The sequence below is a fragment of the Lissotriton helveticus genome, chromosome 8, assembly GCF_964261635.1.
Source record: "Lissotriton helveticus chromosome 8, aLisHel1.1, whole genome shotgun sequence".
Lineage (NCBI taxonomy): Eukaryota > Metazoa > Chordata > Amphibia > Caudata > Salamandridae > Lissotriton > Lissotriton helveticus.
In genome coordinates this window covers 1,081,379,019-1,081,394,485 of record NC_136069.1, presented here as the reverse complement: position 1 = coordinate 1,081,394,485, position 15,467 = coordinate 1,081,379,019, and the positions used below count along the sequence as shown (strand labels likewise).

The 15,467-nt window shown below is 42.8% G+C and overlaps 1 protein-coding gene across 1 annotated transcript in view; it reads left to right on the top strand.

Annotated features, from left to right (window-relative positions):
- NLGN4X (neuroligin 4 X-linked) overlaps nt 1–15,467 on the top strand; it is a 719,294-nt gene that overhangs the window by 517,910 nt on the left and 185,917 nt on the right. The window contains exon 5 of the mRNA XM_078657971.1: nt 2,864–3,016. Within this exon, the coding sequence (XP_078514097.1) occupies nt 2,864–3,016 (153 nt within the window). The remainder of the gene's footprint in view (nt 1–2,863; nt 3,017–15,467) is intronic.

The window sequence follows — 15,467 nt, the reverse complement described above, 5'->3', positions numbered from 1 at the left end:
TGTCTTCTTTTTACAGGTTTTCTTCAACGCCAATTGGGCGCAACTGAACTCACCTACACATAAACATTGTTAGGTACATTACACATTGTTGTAATTTCTTTTTAAACACTTTTACATCTGCATGTGAGTAAGGTGAGGATATGTGCTTATCCTTGTCCTGAAGAAGGAGCCCCTGCGCTCCGAAACATGTTGACACTCTAAAATGGTTGTAATACCCTAACACGTATACTTACAACCCCACTCTGCACCTTTTTAATAATACCAGCCGAGGACTTAATAAAATACATTTTTTTCCCTAGGTGCCAGGTATTTTTTAAGTAATTCACTTTCACCTCACCTCACTCACTTTTTCCTTTAGTAACACACGCCCTCACATAGTTCACTATTTAGTGCTCCTACGTAGTCGTGAGTCGTAGCACGCCGCATCCCGTAGAGGGGTGCGAAGGCGCCGATGATGAAGCATGACACCAAGGGGCCTGTTGGTGTGTGAGGGGCATTTAAACAACACTGTGTGTTCCCCATCACTTTAGGGACCACCACCACCTTGAGTGGATTCCATTCTGTTTATTTGGAAATAGTTGTTGACATCGCTGGAGTAAACTGCGGAGTACAACAGAACACAACACAATAATAAAACATAAAGCAAAACAACAGCACAACAAATACATAACAGGGCACAACACAATAAAACAGTTAGAGAAGAAATCAATCCAACCATGACATAATGCAATAACGCAGCACAAAACACAGCAGCCGAAAACCAACGCATTTCACCATAATAATAAAAAGCAACGTAATAAATATGCACTAACATTCATGCCACATACTTCCACCTCCACAATTCTGCTTTCGAAGTACGTCGTTAAAAGTTGTTTGCATCGAGCATTGCCTTCACATACCACCTATGACGTGTAATAGTACTACTCAAACATGTTCTTTGAACCATCCTCCTCGTCCCCAGCGTTTAATGGCCATATTTTAAGTCAAAGATTTCTGTAAATTGTAGACACACAATTGTGCTTGACATAAGCTTTACAAAGGGTGGAATGGAGAGTCCTCTATTTTTGAGAGAAAGTGTGATGCGCACTGCTGAAAGTGAAGCTGCCCTTTTTTGTTACATTGAATTATTACTGTCAGTGATTTGCTGGGTTTTGTTTCACCACTTACTCAAACGCCTTCCACCATTGAATTTAATTTGAATAGCATTTGGCAGGAATCTGTAAACTCATTTCAAATAGTAGTTGAATGCTGCTACAAGATAGAAACAGGGAAAGGTTATAGAGAAATAAACATATATATGCTCCAGGTATTTTAGGTGGACATGTACACAGTGAAAGGCATTCTTGTAACAAAGACCCATGGTAATTCATTTTGAATGCTCATATATGATTTTGAGTCCTCCTCCTCAGGTTTTTTTCAGCACACATTAACAATTAAATGTATGAATTATACAAAATAAATTGTGCTGTAAGCATTCTGCCTCTTAGACATGCGAATACAATATGTGCATTGGATCCATGCCTGGTGTCCAGAGTGCTACTTGCATTGCAGTGCTGCAGCAACTGTACTGTGTGAACAATGCAAATAAAATAAACAATGTCCACAACCAAAGACTGCAGATGTGCTTGCTATTTCAGAATGGTGCAAACAGTGTTCAGTCACAGGATAGGCACTGTGCATCCATCCTTTGATCGAATCTTCTACTCCCACCAAGGACTGCGGCACGTATGGTTTACCTGAATGGTAAACACGGAATGACTCAGTACCTGCACTGTGCATGCATTCACATGTATCTTTCAAGTACTGAACACAGGGCCGTATTTATGGCCAAGTAACACACTGCAGCACATCAACTTGCTGAACTGCAATGGGTGGAAAGGCCAGAAATGCGCTGTATTTACAGCACATTCCTGTCTTTTCCCCTGAGCTGGAACCCTTTTGGCTTCCTAGAGACAATGCAGGCACTCTTGCACCATGGTAGAAGGGAGCCTGCGTTGGACAGAGGATTGTTTTTGGGCAGGAAGGTGAACCTTCCTGCACAAAAAGAATCACCTGAGAATGTTTGACTCTTTCTATATAAGCTGCAGAATGCAGCATACATAGAGAGAGGAAAACACAAGGACAAATAAACATATTTCTTCTTGTTACGCTTCACCTGGGGAGGTGTAGGTTTTTGGGGCCTTTCCAAGGTCTATCACTTCTGGTAAATATGGAAATGCGTTAAAATCCATGGATGTTGCATGGGAACACCAATGCAATACCTATGGAACCGCCTCCCTGGTGCATGGCAATGGAACACATCGATTTGTGCTGCATTGCATTATTTGAGAATTATGAGGCCACTCAGGGCCATGCAAGGTGGCCTTGCGTTGTTTGGTAGATATAATTTTTTTTTTTTTATTTGCATCACTCTTGCACCATGTTTCATGGTGCTAGAGCAAGGCAAAGGCTTTCCTAAATATGCTCCACAATTTCTAGCCAAAGACTGTCTGTAGAGAACACATTATTACATTTAAAAAAAAACTGGTAGCAGGTGTCTGGGTCAGATTGAAGAGAACACAGGGAATAAGTGTAAGAATCAGAATGCATGGGTGCCATCAGTGCTACACAGATGATATTGTCTTTGATGTTATCAATTATGGCATGTTTATATCATCAGTTTGGTCATGCAGTGAAATGGGGGAACTAAAGTTGTGTATTTCATTAATTGATAATTTTAGATACTTTTACATGTTGTATAGCTGTCTGTTTCAGTAACTGAGAAATGTGGGGAATTTTACATATTGCATCATTTGTTAAAAAAATCGATTTCTGTAACCATAAAGGAACATTATATCATTTGATATTTTGCATTTGTGTGCAGACATTCATGACCAGAACAGCAAGAAGCCAGTTATGGTATACATTCATGGAGGATCCTACATGGAGGGGACTGGGAACATGATCGATGGAAGCATTTTATCAAGTCATGGAAATGTCATCGTTATAACCGTTAACTACAGGCTAGGGGTTTTAGGTAAGTGGTTTACATCTTCTGCAGCAAGATCTATAAATATTGAATGAACATTTCATTATAGCTTATACTTGGGCGGCTACTTATATTTTAGGGGCTCTTAATTTGCTATCATTGTAAGGAAAATATTCATATTGCATAATAGTAAACAATTTGCATCTGAAAAGGGCCAGACGTTGTTCTTTTTGAATTGCAGTTTATATATTATCTTCTGCAGTTTATTGTGTATTTTTGTGCTTTGTTTAAGCATTCTGTCTTACTTTAAAACAAAAGAAGATGTGTTATGGCATGTGTAAGAAATTGGACTAATAGCTGCGGAGGACATGAGCTCTACACTAAAGCCGCAATTGTCTTTTTATCAGGAACAAAGTACCCAATTCTAGCACTTGGCTCTCTCAGGGTAGTAAAGCTGAGCAGCCCAAGGCCTACTTGGAAGAGGTGAGATGTGCTATCAACTCCAGCTCACTAATATGCAACAACACAAAATAAATCATTGTCCAGTGAGTGCTTATTCTTGTAAAAATGAAACATACCCTTATTACATGCATGACCAAAGACTATGGATTAAATTGCAAATATGTACAATCAGTTAGATTGAAATACCTTTGGTGACACCCTTTTATCATGGTACAGCCCTAGTGGGTCCCAAACATTTAATCACAGTACTTCCCACATAAATTAGATGTAACAGGATGCCAACACATCTGTAAAAGTAGCCACATGTTATAATACACTAATATAACAACATTAATTTAAATTAATGGGGAACGTTATTACTAACTAATTGCAACATTACAATATATGTTACATGCTATAACTCTCAAATAAAGTCAATGGGAGTGGAACCAATATTCATAAGCATGTATTATAATGTAAACTTAACATTGTCAAATACCGCAATATTAATCATGTACTGAACTGAAAATGTGTGTCCTACGGTCTGTCTTCTCCTTTATTAGAATGCCAATGAAGAGGCAGGACTAACCACTAGCAATTCAGGCATTCCCCAGCCCATGTAAAAAAAGCATGGACTCGAGGTAGGCTGAAAAATAAGTAAAAACTCTCTCAGCTGTATGATTATAACTCCCTGGGAGACTTAGCGTGAGTTTTTAAAACATCTTTGGCGGTGCTGCTGTACCTTCTGCAGGCTCACAAACACTCAATGCTTGTGGTGTCCCTGTGCTCCAAGGGGCACCATAAATGGAGAACTATATGTACAGTAGCACAGCATCTGGGCCTATAGGGCACTTGTATGCCCTCGGACTTGCAAATACATTATCTTTCAGTTTTGCAGTGAGCTGCATACTGTGCAGAGCACAGAAGATGGCAACAGGATTCCTTTTCTCCCACTGCAGCCAGCTCTCACTTGCCACTGGTGGAGGGCAGGGATTCAAAAAACTTGTGTGCATTGGCCAACTCAGATATGGGTTCAGGATTTTGCATAAACTGATTCTCTGGCTGAGCTCTACAAGGTTTGCTTTCACACCTACTGGTGACCCTACTAAAACTTAGTTCAATGTTACATGTGAAAGACAGATTTTTTTAACCCTGCCGGACTCTACCAATGTTAGAAATGGGGTTTATGGTTGTCAGAGTATGCACCCTGTACAAGCAGGAACCACCACTTTATTCAGGGTAAGTCAGATACACACCAAAAGATAACTTGTGCTCACCTTCTGTAGCTTGGTACAGCGCAGTCACGCATATCTAAAGAGGTAGTGTGTAAAGAATTTGTGCAACACACAGAATAACTCAATGAGAACACCACAAAAATACTCCAATTAGGGTTAGCAAAATAGATGATATTTGTATGAGTAAAACAAGACAAATATTTAAAAAATACAATAGGCATTTCTGTGTTATGATTTTTTAAAGATTTAGTCAAAACCTAGTGCTTAGTGTCAAATACCGCTTAATGATTCCTTGAGGTTGTGCTGGATCAGAGTAAACCCAGGTCCCACTGAAAAAGTCACATTCACAATGAGAGCAATAGATGGATCAAGGAGTCAGACCGCCCCCCCTCCACTCAATCAATTATAAACAATATAAAGTCAAAATATTTTGAGTTATGTATACACATTAATTTTGACCAGGGTGGGATGTGTATTTGATGTGGTTATTGATGAATATTTTTAAAGTCGAGCAGCTACGACTAATCAGTTCATGGATTGTTAACCGAAACTGTACTGGGAGTTTTCTTTAAAAGCATTACACACCCCCAGGAGTCTTGAAAAGAAGTGTGGTTTACTGCTCTCCGGGTCAGACCTTATATTGTTTATAACCCACCCGCGCAGTCCGTCGAAGCGATGGCTTTGATCGGTTCCTGAATCACCATCGAACAGCAATGCTTTGGTTCTGATTGGTGTAAAGTCATCACTGCATCTAACAGTAATTACCTTTCAGTGGCCCAGGACTGGATTGGCACCACTTGGCAAGGCAGGGCTCACAGAGGGCAGATTCCAGGTGCTGTTGCAGGGTTGCAGGAAGTCTTTTATCGCCCTGAGAGTTGATAACAGGATGCAAGCAAGCAGGCCCTTGGAGTCACTATGAGTTCAAGTGAGTTGGGTCAACTCCTTGTCCTCAGCAGGTCAGAGATCAGCAGACAGCAGGACAGCACAGCAAATCAAAAAAGCAGATCTTCTAGAGCAGCAGTCAAGCAGAGTGGCAATCCTTCTAGCACAGCAGTCTTTACTCCTGACAGAGTTCTTAAAAGATCCAGTAGGGTCAGAGGCCCAGTAGTTATACTCAGTTGTGCCTTTTAAAATGGTGGTGAATTCAAAGCAGGCCCTTGAAGCACACAGGTCTGCTTTTCTTCCCAGTCCTGGCTCCAGACTTTCAGTAGGGGATAACCAGCCTTTTCTGTGCCAAACTGGACACTGCATATTCAGGTGTGTCAGCCCCCCCTCTCTCTTCCTGCCCAGGAAGAGCTATCGGAATGCATATGAATGCAGATGAGTTCTCTGTCACACTCATCCTTCCTGTGTTTGTGGCTGTCTGGTAGTATTGCATAAAGTGTAGCTGTCACCCACCACAGATATGTATTGGAGATAGGCTGCAAGGCACACAGAGATGTAAGAGCAGTGAAATGTCCACTTTCTAAAAGTGGCATTTCTAAAACAGTAATGTTAAATCCAACTTTACAAGCAAAGAGAATGTTAATTCCCATTTTAAAAATATGATACATGATACGGCTACTCCTTTCTAATCAGGAATTACAGCTTAAAAGTGTACTAAGGAATTACCAGCACTGTTCCATTTAAGCTGCGCGCATGCGCGCGTGCACCTATGTGAATCTGGGCATGCAGTGTGCTCTTTGAAGCACGCACACACCAGGAGAGACAAGTATTCATGTTAAACGCAACACTGTGTTGAAGCGTGATGGGCGCTGCGATTAGCATGAATACTTGAAGGAAAACAGACAATCTGCCCTCCTCTGCACTGTCTTGAGAAAAGTCGTGCAGCAAGCCTAAAGCACATCATGTGCTTTCACAATCATTAACATACATTAGTGATTGTGAAAGCACACGTAGTGCTCTTGGGCTTGCTGTGTGTCTTTTCTTAACAGAGCGATGCAGTTTGCATGCCTTTTTGAAAGTTTTCATGCTAAATGCAGCCCAGTGTGTAAGCCTGTCGGGAGCTGCAATTAACATGAACAGGCACACAATCTGCCGTGCTCTATTAACAAAAGCCTCACAGAGATATTCATTGACTGGGGCTGGATGTGCCCCTTCCCCACCTGGGTTAGGGACCTTCTGACTCCTGTGGGAGTATTGCATTGTTCGTCCCCCTCCCCGCCGCCTTGAGCTCCACATGCCAGGCTTCACGCCACTGTGTAAGATCGGAAAAATCTGAAGGTAGTTAGTGCACTTCACACGTACAGGTGTCGTAGTGCAGTCTCTACTGGCATGGGACTCTGATGACACTAAACACCCCTCTAGCCCTCAAGGGCAGTGCCCAGCTATCCTAGGCTCCCCGACCCCGCCCTACACTCCTGTCCCAGGGCAGTGATAATCCAATCAGTGGCTTGGATTATCGCTGCAGAGGTATGATCAGATCTGAAAAGATCTGAAGGCGATTGGTGCCGTGCTGCAAGAAGAGACCACAGTCCTCGACCACTCAGATAGAATTCATGGCTACTACTAACATGATGATGATTTTAATAGAACATTAATAATCCATTAACCTTTAGTTACGAGGCTGGGCTTGCAAGTTACGTATAACAGCAGATTGGGCTGAGTTGAGCTGACTGTACTGTCAGTACCTGGAAAGCCTTGTAATTACACTGTGTACGGTTACTCTCGGCCTCCAGAAGCTGTTTTTCACTGACTAAGTAATCAATTTGTTGTTAAGCGACACTTGCTTTGGAGCGCTTTTTAAAATAACATTGTTAACTAGGTGGAAATCGGCGGTCAAACAGTTACTGGCCCACCGTCAGATCTCCTTTAACCGTAACAGACTGAATAGACTCTACCCACTGGACACTAAATATTCAGGGGTTATGGTTTTCCGCTATAAAATAAGTGAAGCGCGTGTTTCTGATGTTTAAGTTTGTATGTTTAAGATTTCCTAATGCCAAAAATGCTTGCTATCCATTGCACACCAAGCAGGCAGTTTGGAGCAAAGGCGGGTTTCTGTACTTCCTCAGCTCGACATCACGAACAGCCGCGTCACTTGCAATAACGCTTGTCATTCATGCACACCCAGTCGACACTACAGGGTCTGCACTTTGAAGTTCATCTTATTCTTTGCAACAGGTGCTTAAACCCATTAGGCTAGCAATTCCAGTCACAGTTAATGAGACATGCTTTTCTTAATTTACATTTCAAACTGAGACTGGGACTTGTTTCATGCAGAACACGAACCATGCATATTTGCAAAACTCTATTTTATGAGGATTAGTTGTGAGCTACGTCTTTTTTACTAGGTTAGTGCCCTTCCATTTCTGGTGCTTTCCAGCAGTTTTAAGATCTTCTAGTTTCTACTTGCTCAAATGGGTGCAATTCTTTTTATATATATGTGTTTCACTCGTCCTCATTGCTTGATTTGCTCTCCAGAAAGTGTCACTCAGAGTCGATGAATGTCACTCATAATTACACTAAAATTATGAATATGTCACACATAAGCAAACTGAGACCTTGACAGCTATGAAAAGGCATGCAACAAGCCTAACAGCACCTAATAGCACAACGTGTGCTTTCACAATCACTAATATGTATTAGTGATTGTGAGAGCACACTTGGTGCTGTTGGGCTTGCTGCATGCTTTTTCTTAGCAGAGCACAGCAGTTTGTGTACCTTTTTTTAAAGTTTTCATGTTAAATGCAGCCCCGAGTGTAAGCATGTCAGGAGCTTCAGTCAACGTGAACACTCTCAAAAAGACACGCAATCTGCTGTGCTCTATTAACAAAAGGCATGCAACAAGCCTAACAGCACGACATGTGCTTTTACAATCCACAATATATTTTAGGGATTGTGAGAGCACACATCATGCTGTTAGGCTTGCTATGTGCCTTAAGTTTAGAGACAGGGTGACCAGAATTTTTAAGCCAAAAACTGGAACATTTCTTACATACAGGAAAGGGACAGCACATAGTTGCCAAGGTTTTAGATTCCTAAGTGTGATATTTAAAAAATGTCAGTGCAATTATGAGTGACATTTCAACAACTAGGAGTGACTTTTACTTGAGAGCTTAATCAGCCTGGTTTTACTCAAGTACACTAGAACGCTATTCCTAATATGAACCAACCTGCCCCACCCAGTGCATTCAAATACCACACAGCCATTAGAACTAACTCCATTTATATCCACCAGAACCAACCTGTTCCTTCGCTGTCCATCTTTACCCCATTCACATCCCCAGTGTTCAGCTCACCTGTTCCAAGCAAGCCAGGTTGAGATGAGGCTAGGGGGCATTGCGTTGCTTTGCAGATTATTGCAGGAGAGAGGCCGACTCTCAGGAGTGGCCTCAGATTATACGGTGCTCCGTTATGGGTATTACATGCAGCCTTTGGTCTGTGTCAATAGAGGGGCTGCTGCCTGTGTGTCCTATGGGCTGCACTGAATCCAAGTCCTTAAGTAAACTGCACAGGGTAGCTCTAAGTCTCAGCTCGCTGTCACATGGGCCGTGATGGGGACCCTAGTGCCAGTACACTGTAACTGTGTCACGCAATTGAAAAAGGGCATGTGGTGAACGGTTGTTCAGTCAACAACTGAACAACATTCAGCAAAATTAACTTGTCTGTCAGGCTGCAGGGGACTGAGGAAATGAGCAGGTAAGATTTTAATTAAACTATTTCATATCGCCATCCTGGGCTGCATCACACTTTCACAGTTTCCAGCACAGTCAAAGCTAGCTGAGCCAACCCACAAGTCTGCGCAAGCAGGGCTGACCGGGCTCTGCCAGCTTTCTGTAAGTGGTTCTAATTACCAGCTGGCACTGGGCTTGACATCAGTGGAGGTTTTATAAATCTGTGACTTCGCATTTCAGTTCGGTGATACGGACCACCACACTGAAATGCGTTAGTCTAACACCTGATGCGTGGTACTTGGTAGGGCTAGCTACAATTTTTATTTAAATAGAGAATACAGAATAACATCGCTCATCAGTATAGAATTACAGAACAGGCAGTATTGATAAAATAAAGATTTTAAAGCCAGTATCATGCCAGTTAATTAAATCGATTTTTTATAACAGCTGCTAACTATCACCGCTTTGGAAAACAAAAAAAGGCACCTCCCACCATTTTCAGTTAACCCGCTCTAAAAACCAGGACATGGTGAAAAACTGGGAATATCCTGGCAAATCTGTGAGGTATTGTCAACCTATTGATAGAGCGGTGTAGATTAGGTGCCTTTTTGAAAGGGTTCAAGTTAATTGCTGCGCTGTGTGTAGGCAAGAAGGGTGCTGAAATGAACATAAAAACTTTCAAAAAGGCACACAATCTGCCACGCCTTATTAACAAATGATAGCTACCAAGGTTTCAGATTGCTACGTGAGACATTGTTTAAAATGTCAGTGTATTATGAGTGCCACTTTCTCACGACCAAAATCAAGGTATGAGTTAGTAAGACCTGTACCACTGCGGTGCGCTAGATCTATTAATAAAATTGAAAAGCACATTTTGAAGCAGAGTCACTGAGGCACTACCTCCTGCACTCCATGTTGCTCTTTCCCTTGTACGCTGCTCCATGTTGCCATCCTCTCTGTGTGTTTCTCCATCTGCAAAACACTCCTTCTCTCAGTTATGCTCTCTGTCCCTCTTGTGCTTTTCTCTGCCATCCCAACTGCTCCATGCTGCTTTCTCCCTCCTGTGTTTCTCCTACCTTTAAACACTCCCTCCTCCGTGCTCCTCTTGCTATCTGTCTTGTGTGCTTTTCTTCCTCCTGTGGTAATTGTCCTGCGCTCCTTGTTGCTTTCTCACTAAGAGGCTATTAGGCAATCGCTCATTCCAAAGACTGCCAGTTCCTCAGATGGTCCAGACAATGGCCAACTCAAATTGTCCGCAAACAAAGTGGAGCACCACAGCTGAGTGTTCCCGGCAACAGCGTTGCTGGAAATGAGCAGATAGCTAAGCTGTTTTGGGGTACTGCACCCAGGAGGTGAGTGAGATGTTTGATGGGTCCTTCCATTCTAACTCACACCAAGAGCGGGGTCAGGGAGGCCCCAGTGGACTTGGGCCCCTTCACTCACTGAGCACCCCTAAGCAACAGGTCACCACGTCCCGCACAGCAGTGGGGTCCCTCTCCTTCAGTGCTACCTCTCACGTATTTGCTGCATAATGCCTACAGTGGTGCATCACTACAAGGGCACTAACTACCCTTTCAGACAGGTGCAAGTATCTCTAAGCCAGCAGCCTGGCCCGGTGCCAACACATTCAGAACAGAAAGAGATTAGAGTCTCAACCTCGTCACCGTATAGCAGCCATTTTACTTACTCTACAGCAACACTTTCTTTGTTTGTGAATGTCACCCCAGCGCTTAATTTGAGCAGAAGTTTCTGCACTCATACTGTCAGTATGTTCTCTGTGCGGTTTATTAAAAAAAACAGAAATATGCAAGTGTTTAGATATGGCTACAATTTGTTTAATTGTTTCCTATTATGCCTGCTGGTCTAGTAGTGTCAGTAGCAGGAGAATATCCGAATGATCAAAAGTATGTTGCACAATGAGACCACAAACTGGCAGCTTGAATATAGCACAGTTAAATACTGCAATAGTGCACATGCCGTGCATTTTGCAGCTGCAGTTCCAACTTCTCCCTCACTGCACACAGGTGTTGTCAAGGCACTACAAATGTGTGATTAATGCATTTTAGTGCAGTGATGCAGAACACCACACTAAAATGCATTAGTCTAAGCCTGATGCATGGTACTTGGCAGGGCTGCGAAAGGCATGCAAGAAATGCAGTAGGAGATAAAACGCATATAAGGAATATTCTGTGGATGGCTAAGGATAGGACACAACTATGCATTTTGACAGGTTCCATTGTGGTGCTATCTTGAATAACGCATTCACCTCTCAAGGATGTAGCATTCACATTTGCAAGTGATAGTAAGGGAAACATTGCTACATTAAAAAGACCTTCAATGGAGAATATGCTTTTGAATACTGTATCCTTTTTATGTTTGTTGTATGTTGCAAACCTGCCTTAAAACCCTTCATGTGGTGCTGTATGTACAGAAATAACTATCTTTTCTCTTTATTATGGAAATGTTTGAATGATATTTGCTCTGATAATTGGTGCTGCACCCACACACGCGGTTGGGTTCTTGGCACACATAGCCTTGGCTGCAGCGCACAGAGACCTTATACTGCCGCATGCAGAGGAAAAATATTAGAGGGAATATTGATTACCAGTAGTAGCCAATGAGGGAAGTGGACCTCACAGTAGTGAAAAACGACTTAGGGTGTTTGTAACCACCAGTAAATGTAAAACTTAAAAGTACATGTCCTACCTTTTAATTGCCCAGCAGCTTGTCCTTAGGGCTACCTACAGTCTACCATAGGGGTGACTTATGTGTAACAAAAGGGGAGTTTAAGGCTTGGCAAGAGATTTTTTATGCCAAGTTGATGTGGAAGTAAGTAAGTAGGGGAGAGCATGTTGCCTAACACCTAGAGTAGTCGACCGTGAAGCTGGGGAACCAAGCTCGAGTTTCGGGAGGGATGCTCAACGCTCAATGTGGGATGTGGCCCCTCGGACAGCGCAATCTTGCAACAATCTTGCAGCGGGTCTCTGTTGATGTGGTTTGCGAGACCAGGAGCAGTTTGGAGATGGGACACCATACACGCCCATACCCATTAAAGTGTATTTACAGAGGTTGCTTTGCCCCCCCCCCCCAGAGGATTGACACTCCCTGAGCGATTCTAAAAGTTCATTTTAATTTTAAAAGTTAGCACTGGAGCGCTAATCGCCTCACTATCCAACATCTCCTGGAGACTGGCCTCCCATATCCAGGACTAGCAGAATTCAATCTCTGCAGTCTGGATGAAGGATTTCATGTTGGTGCTGTCCTAGGAGAAGGACCACAAAGGGAGTGAGCTGCTCCTATTCAAAGGTACGTGGTATACGATGTGTACCACCAGGTACTACAACTCTTGCTGCTGGCTCTGTAGGCACTAGACTGCCAAGTCTCTGCATACAAAAAGATAGGACTGCCCTATCTTTTGACACAGAAGTGTAAATTTACCTTTGTGAATCAGGCCCTCAGCTGTTTAGGGGTCTCAGGTTCATAGAAGGACATGTATTCCTTGCCCAGTACATGTTGCCCTTGCTCTCAAGTGAGAGATGGCTCTGTGGGCTGCCCCTGTAGGTCTTCTGCAGGCTGGCATGGAGCTGGTGTGCCTGGCACCAGTGGGCAATCACCAGATCCTATTCGATGTTCCTAGCCTTCCTGTACTCCTGCTGCTGGTTCCATGGAGATGATGTGGTACTGGTATGGCGGCGGGAGGTGTGGCAGCATTTAGGTCCATTAATAGAAGGTCTACATCAGCATTCCACTTTCTGTCTGGACCATTTGATTAAGCTGGCAAAATCTCTCAAGTCAGGCACTCACCGCCGACATCTTGAATCAACGTGTGAAATCCTATCTATTCTGAGCTCCGGCTTTAGAAGGTTCTAATGAAGCAGGCAGCTCTAGCGCCTAGATGTCTCGGTGAACGAGAGCACTATAAATGCCCTGTCATTTCATAGTCACTTGCTGCTGTAGCATAGATGGGTTTTCATATATATCAGCAAAACGGAAGCACAACAATAATAAAGCACAAACAAATGATAAACAAATCGACTGATTGTTTCGTTCTTTCTTGCTGAATCTTCAAGAACCTGTATATGTGCGAATGAACCCATTGGAAATAAAATTACAACCAAAAAAAATTACAGTTTCATTACATTCTGCACAGCATTCTAGCGTGGTTATTTTAATATTCGACAGCACGTTTGCGAATACACTTCCCACACCAACTGAACTCAAGAACAGCAAAAAATATAGGTTTATGATATATGCCATTAAAAATGTAATTTATCAATCACACATTGCCAAGCGTAGTATATTACGACAGGGATGATTGAAAAGACAGACTCTTCCGATGCATATTATGATGTTGTGGCTTTGGTAGTTGTCAGAGCTCCATAAATACTGTGATTCTGCAGCCGCAGCAAATGCGGTGAAAATAACACATCCGCCTCCGAATCCATCATGGGCCACAAAATCTGCTGATTTCAGCAAATCGCCTTTCTGGAGCGGCTTGCTCGGAGGGTACATAAATAAAGCGGCATTGATTTTATATTTAACTGTAGTTTGTAAACAAACAGCAAAACCGCACTGTCTAAGAACTACCGCTTGACAAGGATTTAATGCTGCATCCATAATAAAAAAAAAAAACAGGAAAGTCCAGAAAGTCACTTTGGGCCATATTATCAAGCAATGGCGATACATTATCGCCGCTTTTATCGGCAGGAAACTGCAGCTAAAGCAGCGATAATGGGCTTGATAATATGCCCTTGTGAATTCCCATAGAAGCCCAGGTTCTGGTGTTAACTTGGGCTTCTATGGGAATTCTCAAGGTCATATTATCAAGCCCATTATCGCCGCTTAAGCGGCAGTTTCCTGCCGATAAAAGCGGGGATAATGTATCGCCCCTGCTTGATAATATGGCCCTTTATTCCTTCTAGAATGTTCTTTGTTCCGGGCAACAGGCAGAAAAGCGGAAATAAAAACAGGTCCATGACCCTCGCTGGCGATAGTGCGCTTTACAAATAAACATAACATTCACTGAATGCTTATGATTGCTTAGAGTATCAGACCCTAAACTTCTGTGTCACAAGCTCAGGACAAGCACTGATAGCTGTTTCCAAAGAAGAGTTACTGTTTTTTCTATAACAGCAAGAGCCAAGGGTCTGCCTTGGCTCTGGGAGCAAGCGATTGAGCCGAGACCTGAAAATGTTTGGCATGTATATTGTGCAACACTTATCATGCAAAAATTCGATTCTGTCTCTTCAAAATAAAACAAAAAGTGTATATCTATCACATGCAGGAGCGTTTCACTTTAGTTCATATGATCATATCACTGCAGTGAGGGACATTTATGATAAGTGATGATTTTAAATCTGAACTTTTGTTCCACAAAGATTCTGAACTTACTATTTTAATGTGCTCTCAAACAAGAATGAAGAAAAAGGATGCTGGTTGAAATGAAATATTTGACTAGGATCACACAATTTGGACAGATGCTTTGGGGCTTATTAACAAGCCCATTGCACCGCCGGTGCGTCACTTTTAATATGGGAAAAAGTGACGTACCGGTGGAGCAAGGGGCTTGTAAATAAGCCCCTTTGTCTTTAATTATTGTTGTAAGAGCTTGGAGCATTGGAGGCAGTAAGAAGCCACGTGAATGCTCAGCTCGTTGTGCACTGGAAGATCAAAGAGGACTAGAGCTCAGAAAAAGGCGGGATAGGGATCGAGCCAGAGTCTAGCCTTCAATGGATTGCCTGCCTCAAGTTTAAACCCAGGCGCTCACCACGAGCAGGACAAATCCTGCACTTTTGTTTGTTTCTACAGGCTTCTTTCACCAGTGAAAACCAGACTGGCTTTATCAAGGAGAAATTGCCAGTGGCGGCTCCTCCGCTAAGGTGGAGGAGCGTCGTCCGACAGCTCTTTGAACAGTTAAAGAGGGGGAAATATAATAATAATAACTTGAATGTTATTATAATTTTATTTTTGGTTGATGCGGGGCGGGGTTAGGGTAGGGCGGGCTGTTGGGTCTGGGTGGAGGAGTGGACTATGAACACTAAGTGCGCTTGACTGCTTGGCTGGCCGTTTCGGCTGGCCAAGCAGTAATGCGCACTTTGCATATTCCCCACTAGGCTGTAATGGACAGCCTGGTAGGGAATATGCACCTTGTCCCGATCACAGCTGATCCACGGTGCTCAGACCAATCACAAGGCTGCATTCCAACAA